This window comes from Etheostoma spectabile, chromosome 17 (genome assembly GCF_008692095.1).
Source record: "Etheostoma spectabile isolate EspeVRDwgs_2016 chromosome 17, UIUC_Espe_1.0, whole genome shotgun sequence".
Classification (NCBI taxonomy): domain Eukaryota; kingdom Metazoa; phylum Chordata; class Actinopteri; order Perciformes; family Percidae; genus Etheostoma; species Etheostoma spectabile.
Genome location: NC_045749.1, coordinates 14,674,958 through 14,695,087, shown reverse-complemented (window position 1 = coordinate 14,695,087; position 20,130 = coordinate 14,674,958). Strand labels below are relative to the sequence as shown.

The window sequence follows — 20,130 nt, the reverse complement described above, 5'->3', positions numbered from 1 at the left end:
AGAATCAATCACCTCACTAATTGAACACAACACTGCTATTATTTTGAACTTGCCCCTTTCAGTTACATATGAGCAGCATGCATGTCATGACTGTAGGGTGTGTTGGTTTTCTATGACTCTACAAAACTTACTAGTGAATTATTTGACATGTTGAAATATCTCTTCTACCAAAAATATGATTTATGAAGTTAGTGATGTTGGACTATTTTTTTTTAAAACCACTATAGGTCCTATGAAGGCAAACGGAAGGGGCGGGACTTCGGCTCTCTATACACACAGTGGTGAAATTTACACGCGTTAACATCCAAAACCACGATACTTGAGTAAACACTTTTCATGGAAATAATGGGAACTTCCATCTATAAGACTGCTGCTTACTGTGTGTTTCATCTCTATCACATTTCTCAGTATTTTTATATTGCTTTTCTTTTATGTTTTGTTATAAATGTTGTCAGTCATTCACAGGTCTGCTTTAAAAAAAATCTAGTTGACCCAACAAAAAGCAAAAAAGAATACAAGAGTAATGGGAGGATATTAATCTTTCTTTTACAATACAAGAAAGTTTTTTTTTTGTAACCATAAACACTGTATATTATGAGTTTCTCAGCTGAGGATAAACTGTACTTTTCCTTGAGGGCTGGACTCTTAAGGTGGAATTCCCCGAGATGAGACCTGGGTGGCCTATTATGAATCGACTGTCAAGCACTTGAACAGCAAGCTATCCACCAGGTGTACAGTGTCCTTTGTGTAAAGGCCAGCAGATCATCACTGGCTTGTGGAGTTGATGACCTGAGCGGGAACTTCCTCCACCTCTCCTTAAAGTCATACCCCTTTTTCATCCAGTGGGAAATAACACACTACCACATAGTCCTGACAGGGCCCTGCTGACTCTGCTCACAGGCAAGCTATCAGTGCTGCAAAGGCACACATCAGCCAATTCTTGCTGTTCTATTGACTAACAAAAGCACTGTAGGGCATTGGTTTTAATATATATATATATATATATATATATATATATATACTGTATGTCATTCTTCATTTAGATACAGGCGTCATTGTGTGATATTTTCAAGTACAAATGTGTTTCCAAAGGAGTATTAGGTTGTTATACTCACTTTTCTCATACCATTTAAATGCTTTTAATCAATTTGTATTTTTTTTTTCTAGAGACCACAGTATATATCCCCTCATTTGATGGAACATCGTATTTGGAGCTGCAACCCCTTTCATCCCTTCTCCAGTCTTCTGGTGCCAGTAATAATCTTCCTGCTACTGTCAAGGACACTACTGTTATTCTCTATTTGACAGTAAAAACAAGATCTACACAGGGCACCATCCTCTTTAGTGAGTACAGTCTCATTTTATTGCAAATATTCAAAAGCACTGCAGCACTATGAAAGCAAAAACAGACAGATGTTGGAAAATATTACCATTTATGAATATGTTAATCTTTCAAAAAAAATAGTTATTATTTATATTCAGGAATTCAACTGTACCCAAAAATGCAAATACGAAATCATTAAAGTCATGAACTCAAGTGTCATCATGAAACAAATAAAACAAACACAAAGTCTTGATCTGTACAGTTCTGCTGTTATCGGGCTGTTAGTTCTAGTTTGCTGCTAGCATGCAGTCTGATGTCTGACTCCCTCTCATGTGAAATACCAAACTCTTTCCTACTGTACATACATTGCAAGACACTTTGTTTGCATCACATAAAACTGCAGTAATTCCCAGGTATTTCCTTACCCAGTCTTCCTGGTACCTTCAGAGACGTTTTTGCTTTTTAGCTACGTGTTCATTGGGTCTCGGGACACCAGCCCGAGCCTCCATTTCAACAATGAATGAATGAAAAATAGCAATGCGTCTTATCAAAAATTTCACCTAGCCGCCTACGTGGCACCTATATACTGTTGTCGATGGAAACTGGCTCCAGGACCACTCAGTGAACCATTTTTAATGTGTTTATCAAACTATAACTACTCGAGAGTCTGCTCTTGAGACTTTGCTCAAATTTTCATGACAGTTAGGGCAAGATTTGGGACAACTACTTGGTTTTTGGGACTGTCCTGAATTTTTTGGTACGTCTGGTCACCCTAGCCATCAACTAAAACCATCCTACCCTTGTGCTTAAAAAGTACATAGGAGATAATATCCATGGCCAAAACCTAAGTCATACACTTAAACACTTATTGTTGCAAAAGTCGATGCGCGCAGATTTTCCGCTGTGGGATGCGAGAGAGCACATTGCAGCAACAGATTCGAGAGGTTGTAATCACTGAGTTGTGGTTGTGAAAATGTGCCCGAGAAAAAAAATGTACACAAGTAAATGTTGCACTACACGCTTGCAGCTGTCAATGTGTTCATGCAAATATCAATCTACACATTTGTGAATATTTTCTGCAAGTGCAGATTTCAATTTACAAGTTCAGTACACAAGGATGAGTAAAAGAGTGGAGCAACTGCCTGTGGGGTTATCAGTTTTTTATGAAACGCTTATCAATCACAAATATTAATGATAAAATCACTGGACTGTAAGAATTCACCTGGGGATACCAGTACCATGAGTTATCAGTAGTAATAATGGGGCATTTAACATGATATGAATAATAATACTATAATAATATAAATAATAGTTCTATAATTAATATTATATGAATATTAATACTATAATATAAATAATAATAATATGATATGATGTAAATATTAATACTATAATAATATGATATGATATAAATAATAATACTGATACTGAATGTTCAGTTTATGGTGCAATTGTCTTTATAGTGTGTATTTGTGTTGTAGTGTATTTATTCGTGTTGTAGTGTGTATTTGTGTTGCAGCAGGATGTGTATTTGTGTTGTAGAGTGTGTGTATTTGTGTTTTAGTGTGTGTATTTGTGTTGCAGGTTGTGTAGTTGTGTTGTAGAGTGCTGTAGTAATAAGTGGAGACTATTAGGTGGGGGTCAAAAATCCCCCCACCTAATACCCTCTACTTATACCTACTGTTATCTATTGATGCTGCAGTGAATTGTGGGACACAAAGATGAGTGATGTTTTCCAAGGCTACAGGAAAAGGCAAGGAAGCACCGAGACTCATATTTTAATTATCTTTTAGATAACTTGACCACTTTGTTACCTTTCTGCCATTTAAGTTACATTTGGGTCAGTTTATTTAGTTAAGGTAGTTCATAACATGCTTTTTCAAAATTTCTTTCAACCACAACCAACTGCATTTGAGAGAAGGAAAAGTTCATTGTGTTCCGGTGAAGGACAACAAATAGCCTTTTCTTTTGTGGACATTTGCGAGCTGCAAACCGTCTGTTTTGTTGGTTCGCTGCTGATGATCTGAGCTGTAACCTAAAGCGTACAAAGGAATCCTCATAAGAAGGCAAGAGCTGGTCGGTCACATGGGTTGCGAGGATTGGGCTGACCCTTTCACCCTGCGCTCTACATTGTACATCTACTTCCTGCCAGTTCTTTTGTTCTCCCACACCTGCACACACACACACATACACACTCTCTTTTGTTACAGAAGGAGATTTGGATAGGTAGCCCTGACAGCCACTCAGACAGACCCTCTTAACAATAGAGCATTGTTTTGGGAGGAGAGGAGTCTGTAGATTTGAGAAAGCTGAGCCATGAAAACTATGTTCCATTTATCCAGCATTGTGTATACTGTATGAGGCATTTGTTCATAGCAGTTATGCACATATTAAGTACCAGCCAGCTTAGAGGTGAAGACACTACATGAATGCCTGGAGCTTCAGGTCCCCTAATGACTCCAAAAAACATCCAACTGTGTGTCTCGGTGGACCGGAATTGTAGCTCCCCGCTCTAAGAACTGCAGCCACCTTGATCTTTTGCGGCTATCGTTACCCAGGTGACACCACAACAAGTTGGGTGCTAGTCCAACAGAACTGTAACCACCATGCATTGTCTGGTGATCACGGGTGATTTATTCCACACAAACCGGGCACAGACATCACAACATTTATCTTGCTGGAGTAACCCTAGATTAACCCCTTATCTGTGATTTATTAAAATGTAAAAAAGTCGAGATATTGGTTTTTGCAAATGAACCCTTCATTTATACACCTAATTACAAAAAAAAACATTACAATATTACACAGGGTTCATCTCCTTTGATCAAAATGTGGATTTTCTGGCTACAATAACATTCGGTGGTGAGCAGTATGCTCCATTGCCCCGTCAAAAACACAAAATATGATGCTAGTGACATTGTGTCCAATTACTTTTTTTTAATTCATTCCTTAAATATATTTTCACAAACAGTTGAGGATGTTACCATCTGCAACTTACAGGAGCTAGATTAAAAAAAAAAAAAAAAAAAACTCAAACAATCAACAAACTGTAAAAGGAAATATTCTTTCTAGAACAGTTAGCTCCCTAGTGTAATAATAGCTTGACTTTTCTCTGTCCGAGCTGACATTGGCCTCCCATGATGGCTGCTGAGTGCCTCAATGTTCCACCAAAGCCTTAAATCTTTGCGTTTAACGAGCTATTAATTTGCCACCTCTCAGGACCTAATAGAACTCTACATTAGTGTTTTTTATAAGGTTGGCGCACTTTAAAGGTCAGGAAGCTAAATCTTAAATACACATAGGCAATGGTGCTATCAATTTTAAGACAAATACTGTATACAGTAGCCTGTCTGACAAAGGTGCCTAATTAGAGTGACATGACATGTTTATAAGTAGATGTTGGAGTTTTCAGTTATTTATAAATTTGAGGAATCTCCGTGCGTGCGTGCATGCTGGCAATCCTGGTAATCCTGTGTTGTTAAATTCAGTGTTTTGAGTTTTGGAAAATTTAAGAACAGGTTTGATTACAGAGTAGCAGACTAATTGCAAAGCAAAGCTTTTTGTACGCTACCCCATGTTTTTGGAAAAGCAGCACATTACATGAACAAAAAGAATGCAGCTGTAGGGAACAGGTGTATATTTCTCAGTCATAATTTTCCCCCTGAATCCTACTCAATTCTTGACTGGGGATACCTTTAAAGTTGTCAAAAGCAATGAACTTTATATGAAAGCCTTTGCATGTATAAACTTTGAAATAGACCAAAGAAATGATGTTCAATCAATGCTAGTTGTTCCTTTAACATTCCTGTCATTTTCATATTCCTTTGCATGCAGTGGACATGAATAGCAAACAGCATTTCAGATCTGTAATAATAAAGACGTAACTATGCATTTATGTAAAACTAATATTTCATATTTCATATATACACTGATTTTGAATGAAGAAAAATTAAAAAATTATTAGTGGGACATTTTGCATATACCCTGGTTTATATTTAAACGGCATTTTTTTTATATTGGAGCATCAGTAGAGCTAGCTAGAGAAAGATCACTTTGGAAAAATGCCTTTTAGATATAAGATGTGCAATGTGTCAAGTAAATTAGTGAGTGATTGATATCAGGCTAGCATAATTGTTTTACCTCCACCCTGTCATATTAGTTGCCTTGTCTAATCGCTGCCACCAGTTATCTGGCCGCGTTGATCTTTAGTCACTGTCTTTACAGATTTCTCACCACTCTCAGGATTTAATGTTGACTCTTAGTAAATAAGAAAACCCATTCATGACTTTAAGTTGGTCAGTTCAATTAAACCTACTCTATTCCATATTCCATAACCATATTTAAAATAGGTTACTGCCGCAGCCTACGTCGGAAAGCAGTGGAGTGTGAGCCTTTTCATGAAAATAGATGAATGTTCAGAAAGCATACAGTACATAGATGGCCCGGTGACTTTTATGTAGTTATGCTCCCTGGCTCATAGTGCAGCATCTTTTTCACATCAGAGGATAAAACTCCAGAGATCAAACAGACAAAGTTAATCAGAAGAGAACCAGAAGACACGCATTGAGATGCAGAGAATCTTTGCCCGGACCTGCTCCTTTTTCTGCTCCCATTTTTATACCTCTCCCTGAAGTAAACATTCAAGTTTCCCTCTGGACTTCAATTGTCAGATTGAGAAGAGAAATACAAGGAGGGAGAGGGGGGGAGAACAGGTGACAGGCACTGACAAAAAGACAAACGCTCTGTTAGGCTCTGTGCAGAGTAACAGGGATATGGGGACGGCAGGGAACAATATCCTTACTGAAGAAAAATAGAAAAATAAAAGATTGGGCAACATTGACATAGCTAGTAAATAATATTTGTCAACCAATGAGTTATGGTGCTAAGCAGAAACAACTTCTTTGAAAAGGAGACAAACGCTCATTGTTGCGGAAGGAAGTTGCGTCTGTGGTTTTGATTGTCTTTGCTGCCGCTTTCATTAACTCTCAAGTCTCTACTGATTATGTAGTTTAGCATTATAATAGATGATTATGTGCCAAGCATAATTATGTTTTTACTTGTCATTTATCCACAAAAAACATACTTTGGTTAAGGAAAAAACTCCAATAAAAAATCAGACATTGGCTTTTTCATTGTAAGTTAAAGAATTTCCTGCAGTTTAATTCAACAATTGTGAAACTGCATGCAATAATTAAAAATAGTAATAAAAAAGTATAACGTTGTCATGATGTTGTTATACATGATGTCGTTATAAAAATAACCATGACGGTCATTGTGAGTTCACCGCAGTCAGAAAATCCTAGACTTACACATTTTCCTCACACCCACTGTTCAAGGTGACTTCATTTGCTTCTGCTCTATTCCTACCAGCATCACAAACAATGTGGAGAGACCCTCTACATGCTGGAGAGTCATAATCCTTTTTTACTCAACATAAGCCTCAAATGAATTTATTAAACAATCTTTTCTTGTTTGTTACCTCAAGTTATATTTCAATTTTTGCCTTCTCTCAGCCAAAAGAAATGTGTGCACTGCTAAAAACGGTCCCTGGCAGTCATACAATTTTTGCAGTATAACACAACGTTTGATGTATTTTTCCATTATATTTCCAAGCTTTCCTGAAAAAGCCCTTCTCACATCTGAAAAATGGTTTAAAAAAACCTCACTTACACACACAAGCAAAAACTGATTGTATCAAAGATAGTAGTTTGTTACAGAGAAGTCAATGTTGGGATTTAAAGTTGTTTCTTTGAATTAGCAGGAATCACTAAGTGTTATCATTTTATGCCACAAATCAAAGATTTGCAAGAGAAGAACGATAGATTATGAAAAAATGATAAGTTTTCAGTAGCTCCACTTCTTACCATCACAAGGTACAATGTTTACCAGCCAAATACGTAGTTTACAAATCTGACAAATAGTTTCCCTCGTAGAAATATAAGTAATTACATCTGTAACCAACAAGTTAACTATTAAAATACAAAATCTAAAATGTGTGCTCTCCAGCTGTTCTCCGGAGCTCAGCTTGCCGCAGACATTGCATCAGGACATTTAGTTATGATGTTCTGGACTGCATTATCTATGTAAATAGGGAAGACAAAAGATTAGAAACAGCTTTTAATATAATGTAGTCCCATACAACAGCACCTCTAACTGCGGGCTCAGTAATTTACATATATTTACAAGTTGTGAGCTTTGTAATGGTACAATTTATCACAGGGCTAAGTATTTGATTGCATTAGATTGTACAGATGTATATTTTATCACAATAAAATGCATTACTTAATACTTGCATTAAGAGCAATAAACATGCAAACACATGCAGACATTACAGTAGCATGCTAACAAATACAATTAAAATTAATTAAGCAGCTAGTAAAAACAATTACAAAAACAAGGCTAATCAATGCCTGAAGGGGGACTTTTTTATGATTTTGAATCATTTGAGCTTATTTAATGCACGGTTAAAGGATTCCAGCAGCAAGTAACCCTTTGAAAAACTATGGGGCCTGGACCAGATAACCTTTAGAGTCCTGATGTCCATATATTGAAATGCACGTCAGCAATGTACTGTGGAGCATGCAAACAGGGTTACATTTTATTATCAGTTCTAAGATTAACAGGAAGTGAAGACAGAGATCTTAGGACTGGTAAGATGTGATAAATTGTTCTCTTTTTTTGTTAAGACTGACCAGCATTTTGAATAACTTGGAGTCACCCCGCTGTCTTTTTAAGTAGAGCACTGAAAATAATTATCCAACTAGAGATGAACACGGGAACCCTGGTTTATTTTTATTTTGTTTGCATCTGCCTGTGACTTATGTTAAATGTTTTTTTATAATAAAGCAGTTTGGGTAATGTTGCAAATATGACTTGGCATGACATCCATGCAACCAAACAGTGGAACACAGGCCCTTTGCCTACTGTTTGGCTTAGTGTATGCAATAGTTTAGCAGGGCGGCCATTTTTTTCAATCTGGGGCAAGTAAATAAAAAACTGCAGTCACGAGACTGTAGCTTGGCTTTGATTTGAAAATTGGGGGTTTATGCAGAAGGTCGGGCGGGCTAGTAATGATTCTTTATGACGAATAAGTTGTCTGCTGTGTTTTAACTCCACCTTCTCACATTGGTTCAGCTCGCTTGGAACCTTGACTGAGGTGGTACTAAATCAAAGTACCAGCTACTATCCAAAACATTGGCTAATTTAAAGTCAAGAAAGAGTGAGTTAAGTTGAGTAAAGCAGAGCCCTTCCATGCATTGGAAACACAACATAAGTGCTAATAGGATAACACTGGCAAAAATGATCTTGGGATGATATAGTCTGCTGGCAGTATGGTCCTAGCTAAACATTAAGGGACCGATAATTGATCCCAGAGCAACTTCACATGCAAAGTCAACCTTTATCGACATAATATTACTTAAAGACAGAGGGAGGTTTGTCCCTTCAAGTTGGATGTAAACTAACTAAATGCTGCAGGCAAATAAAAACATTAAAAAATATATATTTTCACCTCACAGCCACTTTGGCTGACTTCTTTGTCCCTAATGTTATTTTGTAAGGAATTGGTAGAAGTCCTTGCCTTCCACAGAACAAGCATGAGGAAACGGTGGATTATCTGAACAAGATATTCCTCCTGTGGTCCATTCAGCAACAGCGGTTAGTAATACACGTATGGCAAATTTAAGTGCATCCCTGTTGAGTCATGTAACAGGAAAGACCTTGAAGTCGGCTGAGAAAATGCATTATCAGAGGGCAGAATATTAAGCTTGGCATAGCCTCCCTCCAACAAAGAGATAGGGATTTTCCGGATGCCCTTCTTACTATGGAGAAATTGTTCAGAGCTTTCATATCAGTTGCAATGCAGCCTTAAAACAACAAGCACAACTTTCAAGCCATTTTTCTGTGCTGTCCAAATCCTCAAACCATGCCATTACTTAATGAGAAGTCACACACAATTTAAAGACACCCGTCTCTGCAGCTCACACACGTCTGTCCAGATCATACCCCAGTAAGCTAAACCATCCTATCCCTTTTACAAAGTCCTGGCTCACTTATCATTTTTATTGTGAAATCCAAGTGATCAGTATATCAAGTGTTGCTCCTATCTCTGTAACCCAGGTGTGGAATGTCCTTTTGAAAAAACAAAAACAGGTCTCTCTAACAGGACAGTATTCTGTTCTGTCCTTTGCCCTGCAACCATGTATTCCCTGACCCTCCCTTACAGAGCTGCATTCTAATGCTGACTGCCCTCTTCTCCTGGTTTCTTAGACAATGGTGCAGGACTGGTGTGCACCCTCTCTCCACCTCACTCCTAAAGACCCTCGTAACCTGTGTGGGAGGATTAATCTTGTCGCTGTCTGTCGCTCCCCCACTGCACTGTCTCACTTGCAAGACACTGCAAGGCCAGCAGAAACTCCCATTGTGATATAATGTACTGGAGTCTGGGAAGTGTCAGATCTAATAGTGGCGTCTTGTCTCATAACCTAAACTAGCTGTAAACAAAAACAGTTTTTTTTTTTACTTCACCATCAGGCTAAGGTCATACTCCCATTAGAACCAAGACTCATTGAAGCATGGACCAGGTGGAAAAAAGATGCAGGGCATACAAACCACTGCCTTCTGTTAACCCATGACAGTCCATACTTTGCACAAATGCCACATTAATACAGAAAAAAACATTCCTTTACAGGGGATTCTTAAAAAGTGGATGGTTATTTTAGTAGTCCCAGTCAGCACGATGGTACAATAATATGGCACTGTGGTACGCATAGACAATTCAACTAATATTGGTCAAAATCCAAGACAATTTAACCAATATTGGTGCTGTGCTGGTGCATTGTACTTTGAACTATTATCACAAGTGGACAGTGCTTTATCTATTAGACTGAGATAACTTCTCGTAGCTTGGATTCTTAGAGGACCAATTTGGTGGATCAAGGACACTGAGGTCCAAAGTGTGCTTTGTGGCCCATCCTTTCCAAAAGTGGTGTGAGGGAAAAGGAGCCTGGTGTTTACTTTCTTTCAGGTTCTACTAGAATATGCTCTGCAACAGCTTTCCTCTTGTCTTGAGGAGTATTAGTAGGGATTTGTCTTAAATCAGCCCTCTCTCTCTTCTCTCCTCAACCATTTCCTACGATCCTTTGCAGGTGTAAGTTTCCACTAGAAAGTTCCTCAGTAAGAATTGATTGTGGTTTTTTAGACCCTTTATAAAAAAGGTCTTCAAGCCCTTTGGCTACATTTCTCTTGGGTTATTGACTTTTACTGTTGTCTTGTTACTTTTCACTTGGCAAAGAGTGACTGACTTGTATGCCATTTGAAGCATCCAAGCTGAATGCTTTAAGAAAAAAGTAGAGTAAAAAAGTAGAGTAGTGTTGAATGCAGACATAACTTGTTCATCTTAGGCCGCTACGTCTGGCAATTTTCAGTGTTAGGGTGAAAACCTTGCACTCTTGGTTTCCTGTGTGTCTTGGCATATAATGTGGAGCGAACAACAATGTAAACTAGGTTCTTGGGAAACTCAGCACACTGACATTTAAAAGGCTCCACTAGCTGGGTAAGTCTAGGGCCAACTTGCTCACATTGATAAAATATTGCACTGGATGCTTCTTAGTGGGACAGATGGATTGGGATTTTCCCTGTATAATATAATTTCTTACCACTATGCTCATGTCAAACAATTTTCCCTTTCTAACCATGTCTCCGTCATCTTCTTACATTTTTATTTTATTTTAGACACACCAAGGGGACTCCTTTTTTGAATTCAATATCTTTAGAGTTAAGCCTAATGTAATGACACATTTTGTAGCTTACATAATGGCAATACAGAAAAAAATACTCTTTACTAAACACAATGTATTACCATTTCAGCTCAGGAGCAGAACTTTGGGGATCGGTTTCTTCATGTTTTCCTTCAAGATGGAAGCCCTGTTGCTGTACTTGGGTGTGGTGGGAGTCATGTTTTGAATGCTGCAGCAGGCCAGAACGTCAACAACAACAGATGGATCCCAATCACAATCCGGTATGATATATCTCTCCTACTTGTCTCTCTGTTCCCTAGTGTTCTTTTTAACGTGATATCTATGTTATTACCTGAACATAGTCTATGTTTATAACTCATGTCGTTTAAAGACAGAAAGAATGCAAGTGAATCACCAATTTAATTCCTAAATGAAACTTCTTTCACTCCGTTTTTCAAAAGCCTATAAAACAAGAATTGAGCAAATACCAAAGCATGAAAAAAAAGACAATATACACAATGTATTTTGTATGTATTACATTAAAAAAACTGACACTTTTATCCAAATCCACCTACAATAAGTACAATGAAGATACCACTCACAAATAGAATCATGTAAAAAGAATCATGTAAATACATAAAATGTATCAAATAATCAAAACTGCTTTGAGTGCTACATTTTAATAGAAGAGAATGATTATTATTATTATCATCTTTTCATGGGCCAAGATACAGTCTAAACAGGTGGGTTTTCAGTCTGCAATAGAAGATGTGTAGGTTTTCTGCTGTCCTGATTTTAGTGGGGAGCTTGTTCCACCAATGTGGAGCCAGGAAGAAAACATTCATGATTTTGTTGAGCCGTAGCTTGGCCCCCCTCATACTAAGGGACTGGCAAGCCGCTTGGAAGTAGCAAAGCATAGTGGATGGGGTGTAGTGTTTACATTTACCTATTTAAAGACTTGAAAACATTTGTGCTTTGCTGAGTGCTTCCCACTTTGATTATATTCAATGGGATTTTTACACAGGGCATGTCACGATGTCTTTGATAAAACCCTGTGAATACTTGTCTGTCCAGCAGTGATGGGAATAACAACATTATAAATAACGTCTTTACCAACGGCGTTACTTTTTTTCAGTAACGAGTAATCTGATTGATTACTCTTCCCATCTTAATAACGCTGTTACCGTTACTGCCAAAAATGCGGTGCAATACTATAATTGAAGCTGTTTTTTTTTTCATCAAACCATTTTCAACCAAATTCTACTGTTCTTCCTTTATTAGTGGGCAGTGTACGAGACAAGTGCTTACATGCTGATGATTTGCTGAGGTTGAAAATTTCATGGTAAGCCAATCAGAGGTAGAGTTGGGGCGGTGTTTGAAAGCATGCATAGTCGGACACACAATGGACAACACAAGTGATTCAGTCATCAAGAGACAGGTATGGCGAGTCCAAATGAGGGGCAATAAACATCAAAAGTTCCAAAACATCTGTTGTGTTATTTGTATTGATCCACTATATAAACATAATATGTACATACATGGGATTTGATTGGAGGCTATTCTCACTTTGTCCCACAGCAACATTAAAATAGTTTATTATTACATTGTTTCTGTTAATAATGTATTGTATTAAGTGTCAGTTGCCTTATATTGTTCAGATTTATCATACATAATTGAACATGCACATGTATTTTAAGTTCCGTTAAAGAGGGGTGGAGGTGGGGTCACATTTGAGCATTTAAAAGTAGTAAACTACAAGTTACTTTTATAATTCGTACCTGAGTAACTAATTTAGTTACTTTTTGGAAGAAGTAAATAATAACTGTAACTACTTACTTTTTAAAAGTAACTTGCCCAACACTGCTGTCCAGTAGATGTCCACGTCAGTGTTGATCAGAGAATTGTGCAATGAAAGCTTACTATTTCAGACAAATTCCAACTTTAATGCCGAAGATTATTGTGCACCTCTGGAACAGTGCAGGCCCTGACATGTATCATGCACTGAACGTTACAAGAATAAATAAGAATACCTTCTTCTTCAGGTATACAGTATGCTATGAACTGAATGTCAAAATGTGGAAAAATTAAATTTAGTTTTATTGTTTTGATCACGAAAAAGGGGCAACATATCTGTTACTGTCTGTGATATCTTGCAATTAGTTCACAGAGAGATTTAGGATCATTAACCTTTGATATTCAGTCTGCTGAAAAAATTGGCCATTTCAGCAAATGGTTGTCTGGTGTTTTTCCGTAAGTGGCTGAGAGTCTCTAATCTTGTCTGCATGCATTAGGCAAACTTTATGCCTTCTGACTGACCAAGTCATTTCATTATACTTATTCAGAAATTGTTATGATCTAGTATGGGTAGCAGTGCACACAGTGTGATACTTGTGAAAAAAGATCTTGCACACATGATGATGCCTTGTAGATCAATTCTGACCCATCAATGGATCCTTGACTATTAAAGATAAATGTTTTAAGTAAAATGCACACTTGCACACAAAACCACAGCATTCAAATGACTGTACAACAACATTTAGCAGTACAATTTTATATATGTGGATGTATAGTACTGTCTTAAACATCTATTTAAAAGCCCATTTAAAAGCTTAGATTTAACTTTAACAATGACAAAATACATAATAAAATATTGAATTACATCAGAATGAAGTTAATCATTGTATAGAATGCTGCCATTGCTAAGAATGAATTAACATTTTGCTTGTCATTTTTGCATTTCAAAAACTATGATCCCAGCCAAGACACACAACAAACAAGATGTTTCTTCACAACAAATCTTTAGATTGGATGCATAACATAATACAGCAGCATAAGGTAGAAAGAAATAACCCAGTTTGTAAATGCTGTTATGATACGTTGCAGTAACGTACAGTGCCATAACTGCATAGCAGTAAACTCAGCTGGAGTCAGATGGTTGTAGCTTACTTAGCTGACAATTTAATAATGAAAAGCAATTACCTCTGCCAACTTTCCACACTCGTCACTAGAGTTAGCATTTTTTTCAGACACCCCACCTGGTAAAAGGATTTCTTAAAACCCACAAGCAGCAAATGTTGTTACTCTTTTGGATTAACTGGGGAAAACAGTTAACTCCTAAGCTTTTGGCAATAGATTTGGTACCAAATGCTGAACCTGATCCACATGCATTTGCACTACTTGCTTGTTTCATCCAAATAGGTCTGATCACAATGCTTCCCCATGCACAGCTGATCTTCCATCTCTGTAGTGTGCACACAGGCTTACAGCTTAGGAACTGGGAGGCAGAGTGAACCAGTGGGAGAAATGAGAGAGGGCCTGCTGCTGAGCTCTGCTTCTATTTATTCTTGATCGGTTCAGCAATTTTATTCATATGCAAATGAGCACATGACATCATCTAGTCTTGTTCGAGTAGTGAATACCTTCTTTCCTTGGATGATTGTTGGCAGTACTGACTATAACTGCTTAAACTTTCTGTCAGCGTCTATGCAGGGCAGGGCAATGGTTGCATTTAACTTTAAATATTACACATTTCAATGACCAAACTGGGACAATGCAAATTGCCTGATGTCACTGTAACACTAGTCTATATCCTTGACGTTCCACTTCCGAGAATGCTCCGTTGCGACCGGAAAATGTGTTGCCTTGGACTTCTTTTGTGTTTACATTTTAAACTCTTCAACCTTTTTTCAGATCTCTGCATGTAAATAAAGATAGCTAGCTAGACCATCTGTCCAAACTGAGTTTTCTGTTGCATGACTAAAAAAATGTTAAGTGTACACATGTTCTATCAAAACAAGGTCCTTCCGAGCCTATTTTTTACTGTTGCCTATTTTCCTCCGGCCAAGACAATTTGAGATTTGTTTAAAGAAATGTCAATAAACCAGAGTAGAGTTTTCCTCACATCCCCGAATGCTATGTGGAGTTACCAGACTCTCCTCGAGTGCGCTTTGGAGGAGGGTCTGGCAAAGTGAGACTACTCTTACACAGACTTGCGGTATCTCCCTCTTTTTTCTAATTTTCCCCTCGTTCATCACTCACATGCACTCTTATTTTCAACCCATCATCTTTTTGTCATCTTGAGCACTGTTCTGATGACAGTGCTTGCCTTTTGCTTCATTTTTGCGCTGATGTATGGGGTGCAGTTTGTAAAGCGGCTCACGCTGAAAAATAACAGCAACATACTGTCACATTTAGCTTCAAACAAGGTTTAAAAAACTGTTGTATATATTATTGAAGGTCTTTTTTTGCACATTTACAAAAATAATAAAATAATAAACACGTTTGGAGAAACTGTATTTGAAGAGTAGCCTACTTTGAGTTTTTAGTGTCACTTTTATGAAGAGTCGCTTACATAAAGGCCAGCAAGAGCCTATCTCTGCCCACTGTCTCTGTTGAAGAATTTTGTATAGCCGCCATAAAAGTGACACTAATTAACTCATAGCACTCTTCAAATACTGTTTCTCCAAACGTATTTATTATTTTAGGAAGTTATTATCATGATAATCCATGTCCAAGAGTTTATTTCCCCAGATTGTTTTTTAGTTGTTATTTGATACTATAAACACGCACTGACCTCCTCAAACTTTTATTTTGGTACTTCCGGTTACCGGCATTGTGAATTTTTATTAATTAAATATTTAGAGTCAACATTTAGATTTAGATTTAAAATTTAGATTCAACATTTACACCTAGCATTTAGATTTAACGTTTAGATTTAAAATTAAATTTAGCATTTAGATTTAACATTTAGGTGTAACATTTAATATTTGGATTTAACTATTTAAAATATCTCTAAGTTGACAAATATTGTTGTAAATGTGCAAGTGACCCTGAAAAATTCATAGCAGTTTTTTAAACATTGTTTGAACCTAAATGTGACTAAATGTTGCTGTTAATTTCAGCATGAGCCGCTTTACAAACACCACCCCATACTGATGCACAATTGTTTAGATCACAAAAGTGATATGACACCTCAGTTATACAGCTCCATACAATGAAAATAAGCATTGTATGACGCTTTCTTGATGTTTTTGCATGCTGGCCTTTTAAGCACTGTAGTTTTTGATAATGAAATAATTGCTTGTGGTTACTAGGATAAGTAAAAAAACAACCCATTAAACATTGTGGAGTGTTTATGTAAATGACATTAAAAGCCCTCTAGTGATGCAGCACAGATGTTTTACCTTTACTTAGTTTATGCTCTATTGTCAAATTTCTCTCTCTCTCTCTATATATATATATATATACACACATATATATACATACATACACAACTCATTAAGTGAATTGTTTTTTTACCCCTATTTGTAAAATTCTCACAGAGGAGTGCTGTTGAACTGTCTTACGCCACTCTACAGTATATCACTAATCATCTCCAAGAAAGGGATGAAATACATTGTGAGTATTTATTCAATAGTTTATCAGCCTGTTCTGACAGTAAACATAATTGAATGAATTACATTTTCTTTTTGTAGAGCAGCTTTTGTGAGGCAAGATTGCATAAAATGACCAGAACAATCCAAACTGCCATATATGTGAAACATACTGGGTTTTGTTGGAAATGAGCAAAGTAGAGCTTGCATTTGACTGCAATCTGTGTATAAACAGCAGGTTTGGTTTGAAGGATGTAGGATATTATAGCTTAAATTTATTCAGGTGCATTATCAATAGTTATGCAGATTTTCTGAATGTAATGGTGTTACGGTGCATTGTGTTTCCAGTGAAAGAATGCTTAATGGACAGGCACATTGATAGTAGGTGTAAACCATTAACATAGTAACTTTAAAGTATGTTTTCTTTTCTTTTTTTTTACATTAGAATTCTACAACCCATTTGTACCACTCCAAAATAGACTGTAAAGTTAGCAAGACAAAAGGCCACTGTTTAAATGCCTTGTGATGCCAAATAATTTCACAAAGGGGAGTATGCAGCGGAGAGGCTGTGTCATATTTTATTTGGGGAGGACATGTTTGTTGTTGGCTTGGTTTTTTCAATGTGGGTAAGTTTTCCTTTGGGGATTTTTGGGACAAGACTATTACGATTAAAGTTTGAGAGTGGCAGATAAATGCTCCCCGGTCATTTGCCAGGGTGTGTACGTTATTGGTTGAATCCTTTGTGCTTAGCATTCACTGTTGGAGTTATTTTCATTCTCAAAGATCAACAAGGATGACACATAGCATTCGGCAGCGTTACATGTTGTTCCCTTGTCACAGGTGAACTCAGAATCCCGGGCAGATTTGATTATTTAAATTTATGCCACTTTTGTGGGTTCTTTTTTTCTCTTGGGTCAAAGGAAGAGGAGTAGTGTCTCAAGTATTCAACTCAATATTCTTTTTATGACAGAGGATTTTATGTCTAGAAACTCACTGGTTTTGATATTTATGTTGATAGCTTTATGGACTTGTATTATTTCTGTTAAAAAAAGCACTACATTTTTTGCTTCAGTAGGAGCCGTGTATGAACACCCTGCCATTACATCTGCAAGTGTGCCAGATGCAGTTTTCTGAATTTCTTTGTTTTCTGTTGAAATGTGAATGTAATGGTTGATCACAGAATACAAGGTACCCAAAATACCTCATTTGTTTAATTGGTGATTTGGTGATTGGATAGTGTATTGTAGTCAATTCAATTTGCTTCTTGCCTAACTTATGTGTGAAAAAAATAATTCAAAGTACTCTCACTCCAACCAAAAGCACTTCTACCAACAAAAGTGTGCTGCAGGGATCAAAGATAAAAACGTTGGTGTTTTATAGTGAGACATTTGTTATTTGTGGGATTATTAGTCCTGTGCATTGTTTATATCTGACATTAATTTTGCAGACATAACACCAGCAGAAGCCAAGATATCCTGGCTATTATTCCTTGAAGGTCAAGCTCCAAAAAACACTAGATCCTACATTTCCTATAATGCAACTCATCACGACTTTTGTTAGACCCTCGCTAAAGCTAAAGTCCACATAAAACACAGGACATCTAAAATATTTAAATCACTGTGTTGTGGGTAACCCATTAATAAATAATAACTTACAATATGTGTGCTGTCACTATTACTTTTCGCTCATCATACAATGAAACACGTTCATGTTTCAATGTTATATTGTTATATAGTATGGGGGTTTGGAGGGATTGAGCACAGCATAGTATTGTGATATTTTCTGAATCAATTCACGAATGCGAAATATTGATATTTTATGATACATGTTGGTCAGTTCGTCTGCTTGACAATCCCATTTTGCAGCAATAAAATTAAAGTGAGATGAACATTGATATCTTTAGATAAATCAGATGTTGACAAAAATTCCTTTGGGGACATAATTTGAGGTTGAAAAAACTTAAGTTGGAAAAAAGTTAATAAATTGCAAAATATTTTATAATATCTCAATAAGGTATTATGATAATATTGTATCTATGAGCCTCTGGTGATTTCCAACCCCAATATTTTTTTTAACAATGTTTTTATTGATTTTTCATTGCAATTACAACTTTTAACAGGCCTCCCACCCATACCATTGAATATTGTTTTAATGTAAAAATGCACCTTTCAGTGTAAAATGTTGCCTAGCAACAGCTGCTGTAAGAGGAGGAAAGTGACTGGTGAAGGAAAAAGTTTTAAAGCAGTAGCAAATTTCAGAACATCTGTTTTTAAAAAGAGCACCACAGAAACGTAAGAAACGCTTTGAGTTCATGTTCTGTTCTGGTCAGAAACAGCTGTTCGCCTCCTGTCACCTTGACCAATAGCTTGCTTGCTGATACAGAATTGCTGTTTAGTGTCCATCCATCCACTCTCCATTTTGGTACACATATGAGCATGTGCATAGGCTTATTGGTAACTCAAAAATAAAATAAAAGCTGATGTAATTAGTGTTTATCTGAGTAATGGGTAAAGTAATCCCTTTTCAATTTGGAAAAGTAATTAGTAAACAGCCATTGATTACTTTTTCTGAACTACACAATAACAGTGGACAGAACTCATCCTCTCATCCCATCCCATCCCACTTTCCCACTGGGTTTAAATAGCTGGAAGCGTAATGAGAAAACAACATTTATTTTGGGTAAGTGCCATGCCATATGTGCAACTGGGTGAAAAGTAAGTTCTTAATATTGAGCATTTTTTGTTTTTAATTCCACATCATATTGACACAATGCCAAATCTGAGGCAAACAGCATTCAATGTTGAATCGACAAGTAGTCGCATAGCAGATGAATGGAAGAAGCAACCAGCAGCCCTTCTTGCTCACTTGGAATTTCTTTTGTGAAGCCACAATGCCAAGCAGCTTGCTGTGTGCCGTCTAATTGTATTGCTGGCGATATAATGATAGAACACAGGCTACCCAAATTAATTGATGCTTGCCAGTCACAGCACAAATTATGCAGCAAATGCTGCAGTGCTGCGTGTGAGAAAGTCACTGCACCAGAGCCAGAGCAGGCATTATAGTCAATGTAGGTATAGATTATGGTCTGATACAAAGCCTGTTGCAACTATGGAAAAAACAACAAACCAATCCCATCTGACATGTTATGTAGTTGAGTATGGGGTGAAAATAATGCATGATTTTAAAAAATGTTGTTTTTTTCTCTCTCTCTCTTTTCGATAATATCCGATGTATAAGTCTACTTCATGTTGTGCTAAAAAGAATGTCAAAGTAACAGGTGGTACTCATTGTCCATATGTAATCTGTGTGACCCATTTACCAGGTAGGAAACACTACAGTCTCCAGCTGCAGAGCTAATAGATTCTTGACTCTAAATTACTAAATTACTTGCAAATTATACATTTACCACAAATGTGTTCCATAGTACATTTGCTTTTTGTAAGAATGTGAAATATTAGAATAATAAGTCATTAAAAAAATTGCATCTTGCCTATCAGCCAGGGGGAACTGTTGCAAGGGCACCAGTGCAGTGTATGATGTTTTACTGCCATCTGTTGCCAATACTTTCAGATGTTTTATGTAATAGTAGTATTCTAATGATGATCTTGCCTCATCATTCATTTTCTGCAGGGGACTGGGAAAGAGGCGCGTTCAAATGCTGTAGGATTGTAAAGACAAACACCTACCATCCGGTTTA

At 36.9% G+C, this 20,130-nt stretch overlaps 1 protein-coding gene and 1 long non-coding RNA gene across 4 annotated transcripts in view; one reads left to right on the top strand and one right to left on the bottom strand.

Moving 5' to 3' along the window:
* LOC116704926 (uncharacterized) overlaps positions 1-473 on the bottom strand; it is a 20,584-nt gene extending 20,111 nt beyond the window's left edge. The window contains exon 1 of the long non-coding RNA XR_004335812.1: positions 464-473. This is a non-coding gene — a long non-coding RNA (uncharacterized LOC116704926). The remainder of the gene's footprint in view (positions 1-463) is intronic.
* Positions 1-20,130, top strand: part of eys (eyes shut homolog) — a 175,281-nt gene that overhangs the window by 119,655 nt on the left and 35,496 nt on the right. For all 3 annotated transcript variants that reach the window (XM_032540683.1, XM_032540682.1, XM_032540685.1), the window contains 2 exons: positions 1,168-1,344; positions 11,192-11,342. In XM_032540683.1, coding sequence (XP_032396574.1) covers positions 1,168-1,344; positions 11,192-11,342 — 328 coding nt within the window. The remainder of the gene's footprint in view (positions 1-1,167; positions 1,345-11,191; positions 11,343-20,130) is intronic.